Source organism: Temnothorax americanus, unplaced genomic scaffold, assembly GCF_048541705.1.
Source record: "Temnothorax americanus isolate GAGA-0224 unplaced genomic scaffold, ASM4854170v1 Scaffold100, whole genome shotgun sequence".
NCBI lineage: Eukaryota > Metazoa > Arthropoda > Insecta > Hymenoptera > Formicidae > Temnothorax > Temnothorax americanus.
The window spans coordinates 265,413-286,918 of NW_027509232.1; the positions used below are offsets into that span (position 1 = coordinate 265,413).

The 21,506-nt window shown below is 43.0% G+C and overlaps 1 protein-coding gene and 1 long non-coding RNA gene across 3 annotated transcripts in view; one reads left to right on the forward strand and one right to left on the reverse strand.

Annotated features, from left to right (window-relative positions):
* Positions 1-5,101, reverse strand: part of LOC143902073 (uncharacterized) — a 140,490-nt gene extending 135,389 nt beyond the window's left edge. The window contains exons 1-3 of one of the 2 annotated variants that reach the window (XR_013258260.1): positions 4,301-5,101; positions 4,074-4,216; positions 3,547-3,775 (exon numbers count right to left, since the gene is read on the reverse strand). This is a non-coding gene — a long non-coding RNA (uncharacterized LOC143902073). Of the gene's footprint in view, positions 1-3,546; positions 3,776-4,073 lie in introns of both variants that reach the window. The other variant, XR_013258259.1, reaches the window with a different exon arrangement.
* LOC143902110 (uncharacterized) overlaps positions 1-21,506 on the forward strand; it is a gene marked incomplete at its 5' end in the record, with an annotated part of 285,928 nt that overhangs the window by 242,520 nt on the left and 21,902 nt on the right. The window contains one exon of the mRNA XM_077414817.1: positions 18,037-18,346. Within this exon, the coding sequence (XP_077270943.1) occupies positions 18,037-18,346 (310 nt within the window). The remainder of the gene's footprint in view (positions 1-18,036; positions 18,347-21,506) is intronic.

A 21,506-nucleotide genomic window follows, 5' to 3' on the forward strand; every position in this document is an offset into this window, starting at 1 on the left:
TTATAAAAAATATCTAGCCTTTTTGTATATTGTATTATATTCGTCGAATGTGTTTTTCTAAACGATGTATTATTTCACAATAATCTATATCGTACTTATTTTCAATCTATACAAAAAGCAATTTATTAATACTTTTATTTATTTAACAAGGGAACGTTTAGAACTGTTTCTCACAAAATAACAAACACGTACATATTTTTTTCTATCAGATTTGAAGCATGTTTAGAGGTTGAAACAACCACTCGATATAGAAATTCGATATATTTGATTACGAGTGAATATCTCTGAAACAGTGAAATAGGTAAATGAAAAAATATTTTAGACAAAAAGGTTACGGTATTAATTAAGTGATTAGGGTTTCCAACGTGATATCTGTGATCTCTCGTGTACTTAAATTTTTTTAATATCATATTTTTTAACGTACCGCTACCCTTCAATGTTATTTTTGCAAAAATATAACATTCAAAAAAATCTCGGTTTCAGAGATTTCTCGTACTCAAATATATGGAATTTCTTTCGAGTGATTGTTTCAACCTTTAAATATTCGAAATTGATAAAAACATACGTGTCAGTTATTTTTTATAATTTTATATAATTTTATATATTATTTTATAAATACAGATTGTTTTAGCTATATACAAACTAAAATCTGAAGAGTACAAAAATATTATTACGATTCAAATTTGTTCTTTTAATGTAAGCAAGACCTACAATGACATTAACATCGACTTCTAATTGTAATTAAATGATAGGTACCGTTCACAAAACCTTTAACATATCCTTTTGTCAGTTTTCGCTTATTAGACATGAAATGCAAATCAGTTGCTATGCGTCACATGGCGACAAACTCGTTTAGTTTATCACGCGGCACTACGTATCCAGCAACTTTGTACGACCATTAAAACTTCCGTCCGTTAACAGGTTTGTGAGCGCAATCTGGCATTCTCGTACCCGCAGAAAAAAGCAGTTAGGAGTAAAAAGTTTTGCCGAAGGCTTCACAAACACATGAATTTTACATAATTATTAAAATCTCTCGAGGATGCGGGAAAAAGTATAGCTTGAGCGAGGACTTTGACAATTTATTAACGGAACCTTATGTAACTCGCTTCGTGAATTACGCGACGTGCGCGGCGCCAAGCACGCACCTTATGAAACACGCGAGCGGGCACAATTGTAATTTAGGGGTTCGCAGAAAGCGATACCCTTCGCGCGACGTCATTGACTGGAACATTTTCTTAAAGGCGATACGGCCGTAATTTGCATTAATGAAAGCCGGAGCAACCGCGAAAGCGGTTGGTTGCTCGGCCAGCGCTGTCGATTTCGCAATTGGCTCGACCCGTGACAAATTAACACAACGTTAACGTCGTTCATCCGGTCGTTTCTTCCCATCCCGCGCAGGGTATATAGTAAAACGAAGCGAGAGAGAGGAAAGAGAGGGAATTCCCCCCTCCCTCTAGTCACGATCAGCAGACGATCAGGAACACTTGCAAATATCTCGCGGGCGGCGGGTAACACAAAGTTGCGCGATGCCGTGTTTACGGCCCCGGCCGAATAATAATTGTTAGTCGCCGAATCGCTCGAATCTCTCTCCGTGGCGCTCGCGCGCGAATTATTGACGGCATTAATCAGATACTCAACGCGGGACACTCCGCCGCGGTTTCCGCGGGCGGAGGCGCGTCTCACGAGCGTGTTTCACCGCGCGCAATTATTATGAATAACGTGCCATAAAGTCGCCGCCAGGGCCCGGGTACTTATACAATTATCATAAAGTGCCTAGGTGTTAAAAGGCACTGAAAACCGACGAGCATACGGTATCTCGCTGATTTTTATTAGCTTCGGGTGTGTCGTAAAGTTGCTCAAATTAAGGGGACTTGCATTTTTATATTTCTCTTTTGCATTTTTATATTTAACGAAGTCCAAGAAAATTATTTATTCCGGCGGAGCTCCTAAAATTTTGTAATAATAGACACTCGGTTTCAAAAGAAATCGCATAAACCCATGCACTTGGGCAAGAGTCCTAATTTGATTCTAGAAAACGTCCGAGCAAAGTAATTGTGATTTGTTAACGCGATGTTCCCGCGCCGTTTTTTTTTTTTTATCAGGAGTCGCAGGTGGACTGACTTCATACAATATCGCGTGTTCGGGGCAACAATTTATACAAGGCTTGAACGCCTTTTTGCGCCAAACGGAGGAGAATGCCGTTCTCGGAAAGCGCCGTCTTCCTCGGATCCGAGTCGCGCGTTTCGGCAAAGTGCAACAGATGAGTGTCGCGTGCGGCTCTAATTTATCGTGATTGCTATTGATTCGGATAAGTTTCTGCGGACGCGATATTCCCGGAAACCATGCATCTGGCGCTCGCTCTCTCTCGCAATCAGCCGCGGGCTTGACGTCGCGGTGGTGCGCCGTTGAACTTGTGCGCGTTCCACCTGCCACACGTGCAATCGAAACGGCACACATATATACGTCAGGGAATAAAAGCAGCGACGTCTACCGACCGCGTCCGTGTCCCTCGGGCGTCCGCCGTCAATCCCCGGCTCGTTATCGGCGTTCGCTCGGCCGTGAATTATGCCCGATCGCGAGCACGCGACCTCGCCTACGAGATGAGGCTGGCCTCGGGACATCGCTTCCTCGATTATCTCGCGATTAAATCCATTAACTTCTCGACGACGCGTCGTGAGCGCGCGGATCTTCATGCGGTTCCTCGTTAAAGTGTCGTGACGTCCGCGATGGAGGGATCGAGCGAGCATCCGTGAACCGTTGACGCGGTAAGCTCTAAACGCGAGCAAATTGTGCCAATTAAGACTTCCAGTTAATTAGGGGTCTTCCGTCAAAAGCTGGCTGTTGTGCGGCTTATTGAGGCGAATCGTCGTGAAAACGTTTTTCCACTTTTCGTCAACGAGAAGAAATCTCAAATCTACGATTAAAAGAGCTGATTCAAATTGAATACTGTTGCGCGCATTTTTTCATTTTATTTTTCTGAGATCGAGTAGCTTTAGATTGGATAATGATAACATTTGACAAAGTTGTATTTGCTACGATGACATATGATAATACAAAGAGGCTGATGACTAATTAAAACAATTATTCAGAGTACGCCGACGGGGACGGAAAGTTCCCGCTACGGGGGGACAAAAGGAAGACCGCGAGAAGTTTGTCTGCCGTCGTGAATATATCTTTCCCGTTCGCGCGTCCGCAAATCACCTCCGCGTTTAGAACGGCGTCAGGTGTTCTCGAAAGAGGATCATCCGCATCGGCGATCCGCTTAAACGTATACGGCATTATATCGTACGGCCGCCGCCGGCGAGGATTTACTGGCGGCGCACCGCGGTGAGGAAGCGCCCCGGGCGCCGCATGCGGCCGTCAGTAACGGCGCTTTGTGATATTTATGAATAGTTGTTTAACTTGCACTCCAGCAACGTTTGCGCCGCGTCGCGAACGTTGTATATACGTATTATACGTGGGCACGCACAGCGTGGTCCATTCCCGCTCGTCGTACTTGAATAAAGCGAGAGGCGCGCGGGACCTGATCGCCGTCCGTGTACGTACCAGCGAGCGAAAGATGCTCGGCGTAAGATGCACCTGTACGCGTAAATCCAACGTCGTACTCCCACGCCAGCGTTGAGAATGATGTCGTACTAAACTGTATACAGCTGTCACACGCGGAAGGAAAGGCAGGGACGAGGAGAGAATGCCGAAGCACGTTTACGATTTCATCCCGCTTCTCGTTCTCTTCATTAGTTCGGAAGTGACTCGCATAACCCGGAAGTGCCTGAAACTAATTTGAAGTAAAATGGGAAATTAATTCGCAACTTTTGAAATTAAATTCTTGGAAACTGCGCGCAGAATAGTCACTTTAAACAGTTTGAAATTAATTTAAATTATGGGAATTAATTCGCGATTTGAGATTAATTTCGGGGAACTGTATATGCAGAATAGTCACTTTCAGTAAATTGAACTAAATTCGCTTGGAATGAGTTAATGAGTGTATCTTTTAGATAGTGACGCCTTCGGCTACAATCGTCACACGCTGCTCCAAACGGAACTTCGGAGACCTGACTTCGAGGTAAACTCACCGAGTTCCGCGTGCGGTGCGCATTTCACCGAGAAATTAGAAGCACAAATCTGACGCCTACTCGCGCGTAACCTCGTGTTTTTATCGGGCGGATCGCCGCACTCGTGCCGCGCTCGCATGGACCTCTCGGCCGCTTGCGGCTCGCTGTAACATGCCTTTTCTCGTATCGTTCGCACACTAATCTTCGGGATAATGTATTCCGCGGCTCGAAGATACCGGCGGCCTTACCATACGGCTGCCCGCTCGCGCCGCAACGATGCAGCGATGCGCAGGTTGCGGATGAAGGTCGGGTCGGATTATCGGTTAGCGTGATTTGTTGATGCATCACGTGTAATGAGATCTCTTATTCGTAAACGGGATTTACAAGACCGATGAATACGTATACGCTTTCGTAAATCAAACGGGACCGTCAATTCTTTTAATGCCAATGTCGAGGAGAGAGAAATAATACTGAAAATATACTTTCTCTCTCTCTCTCTCTCTCTCTCTCTCTCTCTCTCTCTCTCTCTCTCTCTCTCTCTCTCTCTCTCTCTCTCTCTCTCTCTCTCTCTCTCTCTCTCTCTCTCTCTCTCTCTCCGGCTTATATCAGATTTTAAAAAGCTTCTTTATAGTTTAGCTTGTATCATTATTTCTCATCGTTTTATTCGCTCGCTCGATGTTTCTCTGATTGCGGCGATGTGTCAGCCAAACTTTTACTTAACTAAACATTACTTCCACGAGAGCGTCCAGAGAAAGGCGTATCGCGATGGTTCTTAAGAAAGTCCTGTCGACGGAGCGCGTCTGAACGTGGTCGACAGTATTGCCGGTAGTACCACGTCAAGCCACGTCGAACGTTAATTAATTATCCCTCACCCAAATCGCACGCCTAGTTAGCTCGCGACGTGACAGAATATCTCGCGGGTACTGCACACTGCACCGTTGCGCAATCTCGCTTCTCCTCCGAAGCCATAAATGGCAACAGGCGGGCGGAAAAGCACCGCGAGATGTGTTTGTTGACATTGCGTTTAATATCGCCGTCGCCGTCGCTGCGATTATGGAGACCAGAAAGATCGAGACTTCGGATCGGTCACGATAGGCCCATTAAGATAGGCCGCGTGAGTCGCAGAAGTTTTCGACCCCCTTTATTCTAAATTTGTACATATTACACGAGCGAAAAGAAGGAAGGCTTGAACGAAAAATTGCGCCAAATGTCAATTCTATAGAAATTAATAATTAATATATCTTCTTATATTTTATTCTTTTTCTTTTTTTGAATTTGAAATTGATTGCGTTAACCGATAACGTTAACCGAACGCTAACTGCGACATCGATCGATATTTCAAAACGTCTAATGAAACATGGAAACAGAACAGAGTACGATTGCGCTATGTGGGACTTATATTCTATTTTTGGACATTATGACCGCGGCAAAATCCATTGCGGGACTTATTTCCCAGTCGAATTGCTATTTACGTACATCGATAACGCTCGTTTTCTGCTACACGACTGCAGGGAATTGCATTTATTTCGTTGCATCAACCACAGTCCAATTTCTCGCGCGTATAAAAGATCGACTTGATAATTTCGCTGAGTGAAGGAGAATGTTACGCGATTTGTATCTTTCTCAGAATATATATTATTTTAGCTATGTATGTGCGTATGTGTGCGTTTCAAACACAATAATTTTTAATAATTGTTACATAAATATTTCATTCTGTATCCTCTTCATTTTCTCGCTTCGTTGTCTTAACAATTGAAAGAGATCAAGGAGAGTACATTTATTAGTTAATTTATGTATTTACAAGTATCCGCGCTATATGACGATTTTTTTTCTGAAGATTGCTTTTTTTGCAGTTACTAATCTTTAATTCGGCATTATTAATTACACAGCACCGCGTTTGTATCTTTTCAAGTTTCGTTTCTATCGACATTATTTCTAAGCACTCGTCTAGTTTGAAGTTAAGACGTCGTTTCTTGATTGATGGGGTTCTATACGTGTATCTTCGGACACTCGCCGTTCGTGGCACGCGGAAAGATAATTGATTAATAGAAGAAAGCGGTATTAACGTCGCGAGTCAGGGGGTTAATATCATTACAGCGTACTCTTTGTGAAAAGTCGTTACCTCTGACAGAAGGGTATACTCGCAAGTAGACCGGGGAAATACATCGTTCCTCTAACGATGCGCGCGTCTTCGGCCTAACGAGCGTTTACCTTGTCCCGGGCTCAGCCTCCTTCCGTGCTCCGAACTTTCACATCGCCCCGGCCGTACCGTATTACAGGTGCAAGGGGTCGGGTGCCATTAGAGTTTTACGCGCTTAATGTGCAAAATCGCCATATCGGGGGCCCCGGCGCCGGCGGGCGCGCGGCGGCGCAAAATACGAGTACGCCGCGCGCGTTGCGAAGTCAGGTCGCGCGCGCACGTAACCCTCGTGATGAATTATACGCCTCGATAAGGTCGTGCGCGTTAATTTATTATCCGTGTAATCGTGGCCCGCGCCGTCCTTTTTCCCGGGTCGCGCGGCAGTCTCTCGCGCCGTGCATGCATCTCGCCTAGGAGAGAGAGAGAGAGAGAGAAAAAAAAGGAAGAAAGTCCGTCTCGCGAGATGGTTGCGGGCGCGAGCGTGGGGTGATGGGAAGAGCTGACCGCGCGCGCGGAAAAATCGCAAATTTATTGACCGCACGCCCGTCGCGTCGTACCGCGGAGAAATCCGTAGGTATACGTGCCGCGCGCGTGCTCTTCTCTGCGCGCCTTCCTCACCGCTTCTTTTTTTTCTTCTTCCTCTTCTTCCCGGTCGAGCACGCAGGCAGGTGAAACACGCCTGCGCTAGTTCCCGCGAAGATTAAACACCTGCGACAACGTGTCACGGGTCTCGGGACTTTGCAGTTTTTCGCAGGCGACAGATTATAAACGGCCGTTTCTCATTTTCATTGTGCAATTGAAAGCCCAGATGAGTTGAATGAAACGTTTGCGAAAGACGCGCCACATCTAAAATCAGAGTGAATATCGCATGAAAATTAAATTGAAAGAAGACTTCATCTTACTGACAATGAGTGTGCGGGTAAATCTATCTGGATGAGATTGCTAGCGCACGTCGATTACTCAATGACATTTTGACTTTATTGAGCGACGTAATGATGTAATTGTGAGATCAAGCCAGATCCCCGCAAAGTCCTAACTATTTTTTTCTCGTAGAAAAAAAAGGAACGTGCGCGATAGTCGAAAGGTTAATCAGCGCTGAAATCAGTTCGTTATACCGCGGATGATATTTATGCGATAACCAATGATATATGTATATATGTATATACTTTGTATGTAGATTCCCGTGACGTAACAATTGAATTTTCAGCGTATGTTATTCCGATACGTCGTTGTCCGTGCAACCTTTTCGCATGAATGGTACACCATCTGGGTATATCGACGGTGAAGCGCAAGCGCGATTATAAACATTATTTGACGTGCAATGAGAGATGCGGATTTCTTTAGCTAAAGATTAACTATCTCGGAGAAATACTTAATGCTTGTGCAATCGTTATATCTTGTGGCTGAAGTGTACAAAGTGTGCTTTCGAATAATCATCATTTTCCTGATTTACGGATATCTCGGGCTGTTCGATAGCAACCTTTTTAAGATTTTAATTTTAAGGCTTGTTTATGAAAATATTTAATACGCCGAAAATTTTAAAAATTACGAAAAAACTATGTGATAAAAAATTATAATTCTATTAAGAAAAATTAATTCCAACATACCTAATAATTTAAAACACGTGAAGTAATAAAAATTCATCTTTCTTATTATTACATTAATTGATTGCATTTGAGTCAACCGCGCGAAGAATTCTCTCAGACCAACATTCTCCCATTCTTTCCTTTCTAATCAGCTGTCACCTGTCTCACCTGACTTCCTAGTTTGGGTGATGGCAGGCAAGGGGTTATCGCGATGCAGTGAACTACGACCGAGACAGACCGAGCCAACGAAGCCGTGAATAAACCGCGCCTAATAGTCATCGATACGCGTAATCGAGCCTCGGGATTGACCTACGGGGTTCCCGCAATCGCCAGTGCCGCGTACAAGGATGGTCAACGTGGCGCGGAAGGAGGAGCGAACCGAGGGGATTTCGCTGTCGTCCGGCGTGTCTCACCTGAAGACGACGATTACGACGGTGAAGGTGCAGGCGTGCGCAGCAGAGGGACGATGCAGCATGCGCGCTGCTGTAACCTATCGCCAGGATGTGCACACGACTCGCTGGTCACAGGCCGACCCGCGCTGCCTCGGCTCGTCTATCACCTGCCGATAGATTTATCAAGTATCGGCACCTCCACGTCCATAATTTATACGCCTTCCCCACGACTCAAGTCGAACGTTACGACAGATCCACGACGTACGTCCGTATAATCGCTGACGTCGGCGGTATTCGCAACAGAGCACTGCGCTTCGTCCCAATGCGGATTTAAAGGCTTTCGAACCGCGCTTTTAGTCCTGGAAACTCGACAGATCTCTCTCAGAGTTTCTCCGTTTTATCCGGATTGCCCGTGAGAAAACGAGACTCAACCATTTTATTGCTTTAGACTGCAACAAAACTGCGGTAAATAAATTTTATTCCTTTTGTTCCTCAATTCGCTAATTATAACGGAAGAGAAAGTGGAAATAACCCATTGTCTTGGGATTTGTTTCATTTTATATGTCAGAAAGTATTTATTTCTACATCTATAACTGTAGTAGGAAGCACGTTTTTGAAATAGTTTGATGCTGAATTTAATCAATGCGAGGTCATGTTACTGCAGGGTGACCTGGGGCCTGGGGTTCATGCCAGATAGTCAAACTAGCTGTTCAAGCTGAATTATTGGTGCGAACTTCGATCGAGTTGAGCACGGCTAACCTGTACGAAAATATTTGCCGTGTTAAAGATTTAAGTATGCTTGTCTGTCTGCCAAACGTTCTGCGATCTCTGTGCGTGATTGTTTCGAAAGCTTCGATTGCGAGTGCATGCACGACACAATGATCACACATAAGCAAAATTGCTGTATTAGCTAATTATAAACGCTTAAGGAAATATATCGCTTCATTCGTCTGCAATTGTAATATTTTAGGAGGGAGAAAATGATTAATATAAATTATTGTAAATATAATACTTATTTCATTAAACGTACATGACCTGGCAACCGCGCCCGCTGAGTTTCACTCCCGGTATACTCACCGAGCCTGATCACAAGGGAGAATCGGCGCATCGAGTGAGACGTTATCATAACTCTCGAGCTGCGCCATCACTTGCATAATTCATTTTTAGCCCGGAAGGTATCAGAGCGGCAGGCTCGTCCTCGCAAAGCACGTGTGCACTGATTGCGCGAGCGGGCCGGTTCCCGAAATTCGCAGGCCTTAATTACAGAGGATCCGCTGTTACAGATTACAGTGGATTATTAAAATTACAGAGAATCACGTTTTTCATTTTTTCGCACTCTCTCTTTACGTCACGCGACCGCGTTTCTTTTATCCCATTATCGACATTATAATTATATATCCCCGTTTTCCGTGACTTGAGATAAAATAAAACGAATATATAGAGGAAGAGGAATATCGGAAAAACGCTGCCGTAAGTTAATAACACTGATATATAAACATCAAACTGGAAATATTATATATATATAAATAATTATTTTTTATTCAAAATTACTGCGATATACAATAATTCGATATTTAAAAAAAAATATCCAAATAAGTGTATCTAATAATATAGTCAATTCTCAAATTGTGAAGCGCTGATTAACAACCGTTCTACTCGCAATGATAATGGCCTGCGGATTTATAATGAGCATAAGTTATAGCGTCCAAAGTTCACAAAGTTCGACGTTCGGGATTTCGACCTTTCGTGACCATATCCGTTTTGATACCATTATTCGTGACTGGTTCTGGGTCCGAGTCAAGACCCGCGACCACGTGGCCGCGGTAACATTTTACGTGTGCGGCGGTGCATTCCGATGTGGCGGTTTTCTCCGGGGGCTCGATTAATCACGGGCGTCGCGTCGGCCCGAGCCGTATTTGTTAATGCTCATAATGTACCTTGATCGCCATTCACCTAATCTTTCCGTCTCGCTAGTTCATGCATCAACCGCGGCGATCCCTCTCCGCGTTATACAGCACACCGCGTATATGCCAGATAATAAGATGTTCATCCATCTTAGCGGATTCCCCAATTAACTGGTGTTTGTCTTGTCCCGTTTCTTCGATCTTACGAGTCTTATGAATCGAGCCGGCTCATCCATCTGCCGCATCGTTGCTCCGCGCGACTGATGGGAGCATCTCCCGGCTCGCTTCCTATACGGTCCATGCGCGACCGCGGCGTGGGTGCGGGACGGTGCCCGCGAGGGACTTCAAAACGGTTAACTCCCGCGCTTTCACCTAGACCATGTACTTCTTGGTCGTTTCATTCAGTTGCCCTTTGCCGTTCTGACGCGCGAGTAACAGCATTGTCTCCCATGAGCTATCTTTGTGTGGCCCTAATTGCACGAATCCTTCTGTACCGCCATCACGCGTTTAATACTAAGCGCGTGTCCTGTCCGATTTTATGAGCTTGTGATTCATCGTACATAAAGATACGTGTAAAAAATATAATATATATGAGTTATATAAATATGAAATTATGCACTTTTTAAAGTAAGATTTTTATTTTTAGAGGCGCGCACGAAAATATATATGACAAAGTGTTTAATATTTATCGTTCTTCATAAAGAAAGTAAAGTTAAATAAAGTTGAATTGATCGCGCGATGATAATATATCGCGTTTGCTGTGATTTTTATTAATGTTACGCGATACTTTTATATCTCACGAGAGTCGCGCGCGGATAAAAAAGTATTACATTAACGATTGCAAAAACTCATTTGCATGCATATGCGTTACTTTTGATGGCGCGCGATATTTACGACACGTATGAAAAAAAAAAAAAAGGAACGGGACGCATTCGAGGGACATGATAACGAAGTTGCAATTTATCGCGGAGCAGTAGCGGGCACTGTCGTAAAAGTTCCGAGATTAATGCAACGCGCATATAAATCGATTATCTTCCGCGCATATCTTAATCTGAATACCATCGCACTTTCATATTTTATACGAGCGGTCGATTCTCACTGTGCTCTTTCGATACCTTCTGGGTTATTAATGAATTATGTACTTTTCATGACATGACACATACGTCGTTTGTCCCGCATTAATCGAAATCGGCAATACATTGGTGAGGTCCGAATAATTCTTCACGAAGAATTTTTTTTTTTATTTGAATGTTGAGATTCTAAACATTATTGTGAATGAATAACCAATCACATTGTCGCTTGCCTCGCGTAATATACGTACATGTTAGTGAGATTTATATGTATAAGAACCGTGAAATTCCACGAAATTGGCAACTACATTTCCACATTTACTTTCGCCATACTGGCGCAATTATATACGCCTTTGTCAATTAGCGTGCACGCGGCCGCGCTTAATTATGATAAAGACACACGTCAACGTGTTGCTCAAAGAGATAATTCTTCATTCTGCGTTTGCGTCACGCGAGTCGCGCGACACGGTCTGAAGCCGTAAATACGACGAAAGATTAATTTTAATTATTTCATAGAATGGTACTATCTCTCTGTTGTGCAAGCTGAGCGTATTTTGTCGCGCGTGAAATTGGATTCCGTTTTGTAGAAACATTACATCACACACATTGCGCAGGCATAATGTGATCTTCGCCTTCTCTCTGTACAATTTTTGAATTTAACTAGAATTTTTATCTCTCAAATATTTTAGAAGAGTTTACCGTCTCATTAAGATAATCCTCTGAATCTTTTTGTTTCTTTATTCTTACTTATTTTAATGGGCCATGCGGAACAAAAAATTGTTATGTATGTCATTAAAACACACAGTATATAAATACGTTATATAAAATGTTATATGTTTGATATATATAATATATAAAAATACCAGAAGCTGAATGCTTTTTCCTTAATGTGTTTTTTATAAGACACTAGCATGCCCCGCCGGGCTTCGCCCCGGCCGTTTTTTTTTTTTTTTTTTTTTAGTTATTCTGCTATTCGGGGCGGAGACGAATCCAACAAATCATAGATCATTAAAATCTGTCCAGCCGTTCTTGAGTTATAAGTGCTGTAACTAACCCGACTTTGTTTTATGTATATAGATTGCAGCTATGGTAGAATATAATTCACTTTGTTATGCAGATTGTATTATAAGTTGTGCAGTGATTATGCTGAATAAGAACATTTTGTGGCTCTTAAGAGAAGCGCTACACGAAGTTACTCGTCTGAACGGACCTGTACAGACAAGACACTTTGTACGGACACAGAGAAACGTTGTAGACTCATATACAGACGAGCAGACTGCACCATTACAAAGTGACCCGTCTTTACGGTCTGTACGCGCTTATCTCTGTGTCCCTACAAAGTGTCTTGTCTGCGCCCTAAAAGTTATTGTAAATTAACTTGTACCGCTCTTTTAATTTTGTTCATATTGCAGAAAAAGAAAGAAAGAAAAAAATCTGTTTATAATGAATAAATATAGTTTACATAGTGTAAGAGTAAGTTATATGTTCTATTAGTGTAAATATTAAAATTTATACAATAAGTCAGTTGACTACGTCAGTGCTAAAGAGCAGAACATGCGCGTGTCACGTGTCACAACGTCGTCTGTAGCAGTCTGCAGCTAAGTGAGGTGTAGCCGTGTAGCGTTGTAGCGAATGACGCGATGAAGAGATGGAGCCAAAGAAAGATATAACGTGAGAATGCTGAGAGGGAAAATGAAAGGAAAATTCGCGAAAATAAAGGTTGTCAATGCGCGAGAGAATAATTATGCCGCTACCATACAGTGCGGAGAAAAGACATGTGCAAGTGAGGTTAGAAACTTCGCGCGATTTTGACGCTCGGAAGATCATTCGTCCTAACCTCTCGTACGTCATATTAAAACTACAATATCTTTTATAACTAATCGTCAACACCAAGTTTTCTTCTTATCATTAGAAAGATTATTATTTTAACTACAATTCCTTAGTTTTTTGTTTACCTGGCTCGCAAACTTGCCTTAACTCACTCGGCCGGTGCTTGTTTCGGCGCAAGTCATTGACGACCACGAGCACAAGTTTGTTCTGCCGGCCAAACGGATTAAGATTACATCGCTTTCGCATTTACATTCGCATGCTTTCGCATGCTTGTTTTCTAAGTAAAGATATCTTATCTATTAAACGTTTTTATTTATATATATATATATATATATATATATAATAATATACGGACGCATTTATTACAAGCATATTTGTAATAATACATATTTATATATATGACTAAGGTTACACGTCACCATTAATCGGGTTTAGTAACAACTGCAGTTATAACTATCGGCGTAAAATACCGTGTAAACGTTAGTTAAATCCGATTTTATAACACCAGTTGTTATTAGTCTACACCCGTCGACGAAGAGATGCAGACTTATAAAGCGGGTTGTAAGGAAACGTGTAAACGCTGGATGAGTTAAACCCGATTAATGGTGGACGTGTAAACTTAGTCTATATGTCACAGCCATCGGTCTCTCATAATTACTTTGATATCTAATATATCTCTTATGATTTTTCTGTTTTTATCATAACTATACAATCTAAATGAAAGCATCAACTTTGACTAACCTACCATGCATCTCGCAGGTTTCTTTTTTTTTCTATAAGATAAAATGAACAGACATCGGCGTGAAAGTTCAGCGATCGTCCGTGGAATCCCTCTCGAGCTGCAAACGCGCCTCTATGGACGGACTTACGGCACTTTGCGTGAATAACGTTTAGGCGTTATCGCGCGCGTTATCTTCACACCTGATGGATAACCGGTGCTTTACACAACGAGCCGCCATCGATAAATTTTCTAAACGTCGTAGTGGCCCCCGTGACACGCGAGGGGAGACGAGAGAGATAATACTCGACGATTAATCGACCCGAGTGCATGCAGCCGCCCGCGCTAATCTGCGCGCCCGCCGCGCGTACGCGGGCCCGGAAACTTAATTGAAAACACATAAAGCCTAACGAGTTCCGCGACGCGGGTGGCATGTCCACCCACCTTCCATCCTGTGCACGCGCGCACGCGAGCACTCGCGCATATTTCCGCGCGGCTAATGCGCCCACCCGCTGGATTATACGCGATAATAGATGTTTGCCGCGCACGGAGCGCGGAGTAAACGGAAATCGTCGATCGTTTACTCCGTAAATGTGACACAGACGCGTTTGTAATCATCTTGCTCGTACTTCGACGACGAAAAACGAACTAGCGTCTTACGAATCGCTATATAGGAATCGAATACGTTCAATCTCGTATACCTATATAAACGTTTTTTTTTTCATTCTTAAAGCTTTTTTATCGCTGCTGCTAGTTTTAACATTTCCGTTCCTATTATATTCTTATATATATATATATATCCATTACGTTAGAGTATTTATCTAAATGCGCGCACACAAGTTATCGTCGCGGATTAGGTATGACGCGATTCAAAAGTCACGGGATAAAGCTTGCATCGCATCGTTGCGAACGCAGGATCCTACAACGAGTGACTACCTCTGGCTCCGGCGGGTCACGAGGCAAGCGCTTTATCTTCAACGCCCGCGCGCCGCGGCTAACGCGAGATCGATTCTCTCAGCCGATTCAGGCACCCCGCCTCCTCTTTTTCTTGGCGGATTAGCGGGGGCCTCTTTTATTCGCCACCGGACACGCGAGGCGCTATAAACCTCCACGAACTCCCACTTATCTCTCTCAATCAAACCCCCCTCCCCTGGCTTCGCGATCTTTAAGCAGCGCGAGGCATTAATGTCGGACGATTATCCCTCAATTTGGCAGATTTTAAAAAATCCACGGTGCACACTCTGCTCATAAATCGACGGATTAACCCCGGCGTTTAACATTATCAATTACCCCCTGACGTTCTCTCTCTCCCTCGCGCGCGCGCGGCGGCCGCGAAAGCCTCGAATACCTGTGCGCGAAGACAGAAGTGAAAGAAGGATGAAGAAGATCGAGGGTAAAGGACCGCGCGAGTGGGAGCGAACAGAGAGGGAAGACGAAGCGGACAGAAAAGGCGAAACATATGTTAAGACCGCGCGTATTATTACTGGTAATGCTTAGGATTAACCCTGCCGCGTGGGCGAAGCGATGATATATAGCGAACGCGAGAGGGATGATCTCACCATTGGCATTGGTATGATATAATCGAGCAGCAGCGGAAGAAGATGTTTACAAAACGCGCTCCGAGATTTATTTAATAAATAACAATTTTGGGGACAGTAGCGAAAATCCTGCGGCAGGAGAATTCTCGAAGGATATAAAATATCGTAATTTGATATAATTTACATAATTTAGAAATTAAGGAAGGACGATTTCTAAATGTACACGCAAATGTATGTGGCTATAATATCTATTTAACTGTAATATTATTAATATTAAATTGATTTAAACTACACCGTCGTTATATAGAATTCGTGTCAGCTGCATAGCTCGGATGTATAGTCATATATTTAATGAAAATTAATCAGATATTTTAAATTGATAAATTAAATTATTTCCTTCCTTGCATATATGTTATAATGTGGGAAGAGATAACATATTATTAATCTGGAGTTACTCGAACAAGACTGTCTAATACGCGAATTCTATCTTAATCGTCAACTTCTTACCGGAAGCGAACCCCTTTTTAGAAGCATAATTAAGCGACCGCGTCACGCGTCAATCGCACGCATTATTATATTGCAACGTCACAAATTATATATTATGATTAGACGGGAAAAAGGAAACGAGATGGAAAAAGAATTAGCGGTGAAACGCGAGACATTGACAGGCGAAGCTCTGTCAGATTTGTTATCCTATCCTAGTAGTGACGACTGCGTGCTCCATTAGATAGCGAAGATAGGGTCTCAGCTAGAACCATGAGAAGAGTTAATGGCCATAACGAGACGTCCGGAACGAGACCTCGGAGGAGAGAAAAAGTGTCCGAAGCAGCGGCTAATTAAGCGAAGCCGCCCCGACCGGCGCACGGAAATTGCGGCTAATAATACCGCCGTTATTGCGCTATTATATGTCGTGGCCTGACCGACTGAATTCATAATGATGATTCCTCGATATGATTCCTCGAAGACGCTTGGCCTCCTCCAGACCGCTCACGAGATTTCTGCTTCAACAAAAATGGATAATTGATGAAATCGGCCATACGCATATCGGGAACGAATTTTATTAGTTATCATTATTGATAAATATCATTTTCTCTATTAATTATTAAACAATACAATTATTTCAATTTTGCGTACATTGAACGAATGAAAAGAACTTTTTGATTATAAGAATAATATGAATAAGAACTTGGATTTGTGCAACCAAAATTACGTGATGTTATATGTAATCGCATGTTTACACGAACAAATCATCATTCCGTAATAAAATAAGTTTACAAATTACAATTTTACGTCAATTACGAAGAACGACTTTTATGATCGAACGAAAGGCGCGAGTGGTCAAAATATTATCGGCAGGACGATCGATAGCAGTCTCGTAAAGCCGACCGCATCTTTTCGTTCGATCCCGCGAATGTATTGCCTTGCTAATGCAAGTACTAATTAGTAACAGTAATGTCACGGACATTTAATATGCTTGTCATGCAAATCGCAAAACGTGCTGGCAAGATGCCCGATTCAGTGCTGACCGGTCGCGTCGTCGCCGGGTCAAAGGTCGTCAAAACTCTCTAAACAGCGAAGTAAATTGCAATGCTACGCCATGTAACACGGCAATAAACTGCTAATGTTTGAAAGGTGTAGAAATTTACGTGCGCGGAAACGATTCGCGAGATGTATATACTCACGAAATTTCGCGGAAAACCCGCGCAACCGTAGCGATTATAAAGTTGAGTTCAAGCTTCGAGTCAGATCCGCGGTCCCGATTTCTCGTATACGCGGTTCTATAAAAAGAGATTATAAAGCGATTTGTAGCACATCGCGGTCGCGGTGGGATTGGGGCTCTCGGGAGGGGAGGACTTGGAGCGCAAAGGAACGCTCGCGCTTTCTTCACTCCGTTGATTTATTCGCGAGAGGTTGCATGAGCTGCACCGTGCTCGCCTGACATCGACCTTCGATCCTCGATCGCTGATGGATCGAGGGCACGGTACCGTGACGTGCCACGGCACGTTCGCGCAAACACGGCAAACATGCAGATATCGCGTATGAAGAAAAGAAATTGCATACGTCGATCGTTGCTCCCATTTATTCCGCTTGTATTCAGCATCCTCTCGGAACGTCGTGATTTTACTTTTGAATAGCAGTTGTAGCTATTACCCGGAACACGGCACGCTCTCTGCAAAGTGCGAGAGATTCCGCGTAACTATGTAAAATATACCGTAATCGGTTAGGCGGCAGGTGATACCGGGTGTTCTCAGAAATAGGTTTCCAATCTGCGAGGACGGCTTCTCCCCCCCTTCCTTCAAATCGGAATATCCCTTCGTGTAATCCGGTCCCCTTAGAAAATGAATATTAACATCGCTATCGCGTATGCAGTGAATTATGTTATAGAATCCCGTTTGAATTGATCACACACATGAATTTCCGCAGCTGTGAGTTCTCAAATCGATAATATTATTTATAAATATTAAGATGCGATCTCCGTTCAGCGATTTAAACTTAAGTGATTTATGCCGAAGCAAAGTACAATTATTTAAGTTCTATTTACGTTCCACGTATTTCACGTTTTATCCGTCTTGCGCTCTGATCATCGTGTTTTATTACGGATAGGCATCATAGGCAGCAATTGCTGGTGCCTCACCTTTTGCGTGTACATTTTTCTCATTCATGCTCCGTGTAATTATCCAATTTATCATAAAGCAATCTTGTGTGTGCGCGCGCGCAATAAAGTTATTATTGTTATTATTACATTTTTTTTAACAGCAAAGAAGCAAGCAGAGGGATAAATGGAGGAAATGTGTTTCTTTTGCAGCGTCCCCATCTCTGCCACCGTTGGGCGAAACAGCATGGGACAGAGATCACGGTCGTGATCGAAGCCGGGAGAGGAACCGGGAGCGCGAGCGCGAGAGGGTGCGGGAGAGGAGCGGCGAGAACGAGAGGGAACGAGAGCCCGCGATCAGGGAGAGAGAAAGGGAACGCGATCGCGACAGGGACAGGCAGCGGGACCGGGAGAGGGACCGGGAGAGGGACGTGTCGGTCTGCATGATGGAGCCGCCCGACTCCGTCTTCATCTCCCCTTCCGCGGCCCTTCTCGCGTTGCAGAGGATAAAGGACGCTTCTCTGTAAGTATTATTATTCACCTGTTGCGTCCCCTGCTCCCCTCCCCCCCTCCTCACTTAAGACAGGCATGTCTGCGTTGCGTAAAGACGACGAGGGAACGCCGAGGAGAATAGGCGTTAAAGGCTCATGGATGTAGCGTGATTAAGACGAGCGCGTGATAAAAGTGAATGATTAATTGATAATTGATATTACCGCCGGCATAACACGATCTGCATGCTAAACAAGTCTGCATCGTGGATGCGGTCGATGTGGATAATGCGAGAATAATTTAATGTCCCGCTAGTGTCTCTAGTAATTCTGATCGAAGGGATTTTCTCCTGCGAATCGTCAATCATCTAACGTGAAAACCCGAACGAGAATTCGCACGTGGTAGAATGTAGAATCTGTAGGTAGAAGAAATCAAAATTGTATGATTGCTTTTCGAAATGAAGACGTGAAGACGGAATAAGTGCGCGATAACGCAAGAAACGTTGCGCGCGTATACGCGTGCGTATACAAACTTATTAACAATATTACTGCGGAATACAAAGACCGACTTTATTATCGCTTTACAGTCGGTTGAGAGGTTGAGAGCGGCAGGATATCGCGAGTGCACTCATTCACGGTGCCGATGCTTACAGCCGTATATATTTCATCGAATGCATAAGCATGTCCCAGGGTTAATAGGACGAGATCGTGCACCCGCTGTAAATCTCGTTTAATTTGCTCTCGCCGCGCACCCGCGCGCGCGACTGTCGTTTCCATTGTGCGCCCGGGCCCTCTCCCGCGATCCATCTGAACGTTATATAGAAACCGTGCCCCGACATATACACACTAGGAAACATAGTCATCTCGTGACACCCGGCGCACGCTAACAAACCTCATTTTACACGTCCCGTCACGATTTCTTTCGAGCACGCGCCTAAGTAATTTCGACTCGCTCCTTTCGCCCAATTAGCGTGACGCCGATCCATTATAAGCTCTTTGTAAATCAGTGTTTCTATACGGCCGTGCCGCGCACGAGCTCCATTGGCCCCTATCCTTGGATCTTTCAATCGGCGGTTTCAAATCCGTTGGAAAAATCGATCGTTATCTAAAAAACGCGCACGAGAATCATTTTAATTCTACATTTATAAATTTTCAAGCATTTAACAACTATATCTGGTAGGCAATAATTGTACGGCTCTTTCTTAACTGTATGGAATTTTATATGGTCATTTCTGTCTTAATCCACGCATGACGAAGAAATAATTATAAATTATCTCCGCCGATGTAAATTGCAGCTTGTCTTTTATGTGTACATCTTTTTATTCCTTTGTGTATACCTTGAGCATATCTCAAGTATAGACATGAGTATACGAGGACTCGTATGTCAGTATTCTGTGTAGAGAATGCGCGATGAATTCGCCGCATAGAAAAAATATACATGTATTAAATCGTTCGATAAGCAGTGTCGTATTTATTTTATTTATATCAAATTAGGCAGACGGTAGTGCGGAACAAAGTGTCAATTACATTTTACATTAGATTAAATTAATAAATGAAATAAATTTTATTCTTCAAAATCTATTTCAAAATGCGACATTACTTATCGAATGATCTGATACATTTAAAAACAAATCTCTCTTGTCTATCAGATCATCGGATTTACGATGCCCAGTTGATTAGTGGTTTTCTTCTATTATGTCGTGTTGACTTTTTAAGCTTTAAATACACAATTCATTGGGCTATCCTATATAAATGACACAGTATAAAAGATAACTTGATTTATTCTTTAGCTCAAAACCGAGAGATTTATCACTAGAGAATTGAAAATTTAAGATTAAGATAGGAAGAAACTGTAAATAATAATGGAAAGTATATTTTGGATTAAGATTAAAATGTCAAATTTTTTGTTTTACTTCAAAAATATCTCTATTAAATCACGTTACTTAAGGGATGATCTAGTAATATATGTATATACATGTGAGTGATATCACATTTGATAAAACGAGTTTCATTAACTTCTGCTTGCAGCGAAAACTGTCTACAGATTACAACTCTGTGCCACATACCCGTTTTTACTTCGTTTCGTTATAGGTTTTCGTTTAAAACGCACATTGCGATGCGCGTTTTTGCCACACATTTCTGGCTCGCGACGCGCGGTCTTCTTGCCGCTAACGCGAGGGTTAACGGACTGGGACGTGTACAGCAAGATCGTTATAGAAAAGTATGTTAGGAGGCAATATATACAGTTGTTAGTTCATATTGACGTACAGCGAATAATTAATTTTCCATGGCGTTTATGTGTCGACAGAGAGAGAAACACGAATAAACAAAGACACACTGGCTGGTGCTTTCCGAGGGATTGAGGTAGACGCGAGCCGGATTATCGCGACTGGAAACGGATTTATGTCAGTTCGCGCCAACACGCCGTTCTAGTTTATAGCGCGAATGGTATACGGAGGAGAGCCCTCACATAGCTTCGATGAAATACAGCGCGGTTAAGAACGCGTCAGTGGTACCGACGTCATTTTATCGAGCCAGCGAAACTCGAATTCTCCGGGTTGCAGCCCGGATCGCACGTCGCAGATCGGTATCGCTCTGTAATTTATCGTCTCGATGAATTTTATATAAAATATCGCCGTCAAATAAAATAACTTCACGTCAACGAGTCATCGTATCGATAACAAAATTATAATGATTAAATAAAAGAAGCGAATATAAAGGCATATAGAAAATTTTGATGCAAATAACGTTCTAAAATAATATAATCTCCAAGAGTCGAATTTATTGTGATCGTGGAAAAACTTCGAAATTTCGGACACTTGTGTAATTCTTTCAGATTATCTCTCGTCAGCGCGTGTTTACCTCCTTTCTTACTTCATAAATAATTTGAGGGTGATATTTTGCGCTGCGCCAAATTGACCGGTACTAATACGGCACGTCGTAAAAAAAGGCAAGCCTATCTATATTGTTGCCACGTACGAGTTTCGTGGAAAAACAAGTCTTACCAGAATTCACTGCGTCAAGTTGAGATTGATCGAGCCGGTCCGATACGCCTTTCTTGTTTTCATCGATCGGTCCAGTGCCGTTCGGCCGATTGCGCGCTTTCGACGAATCGACTTCACTTTTTCGAATATTTATCGAGAAAGGTACTCCGCATTACAAATGACCCGTCGGAAATTGGTACACTCATCTGAA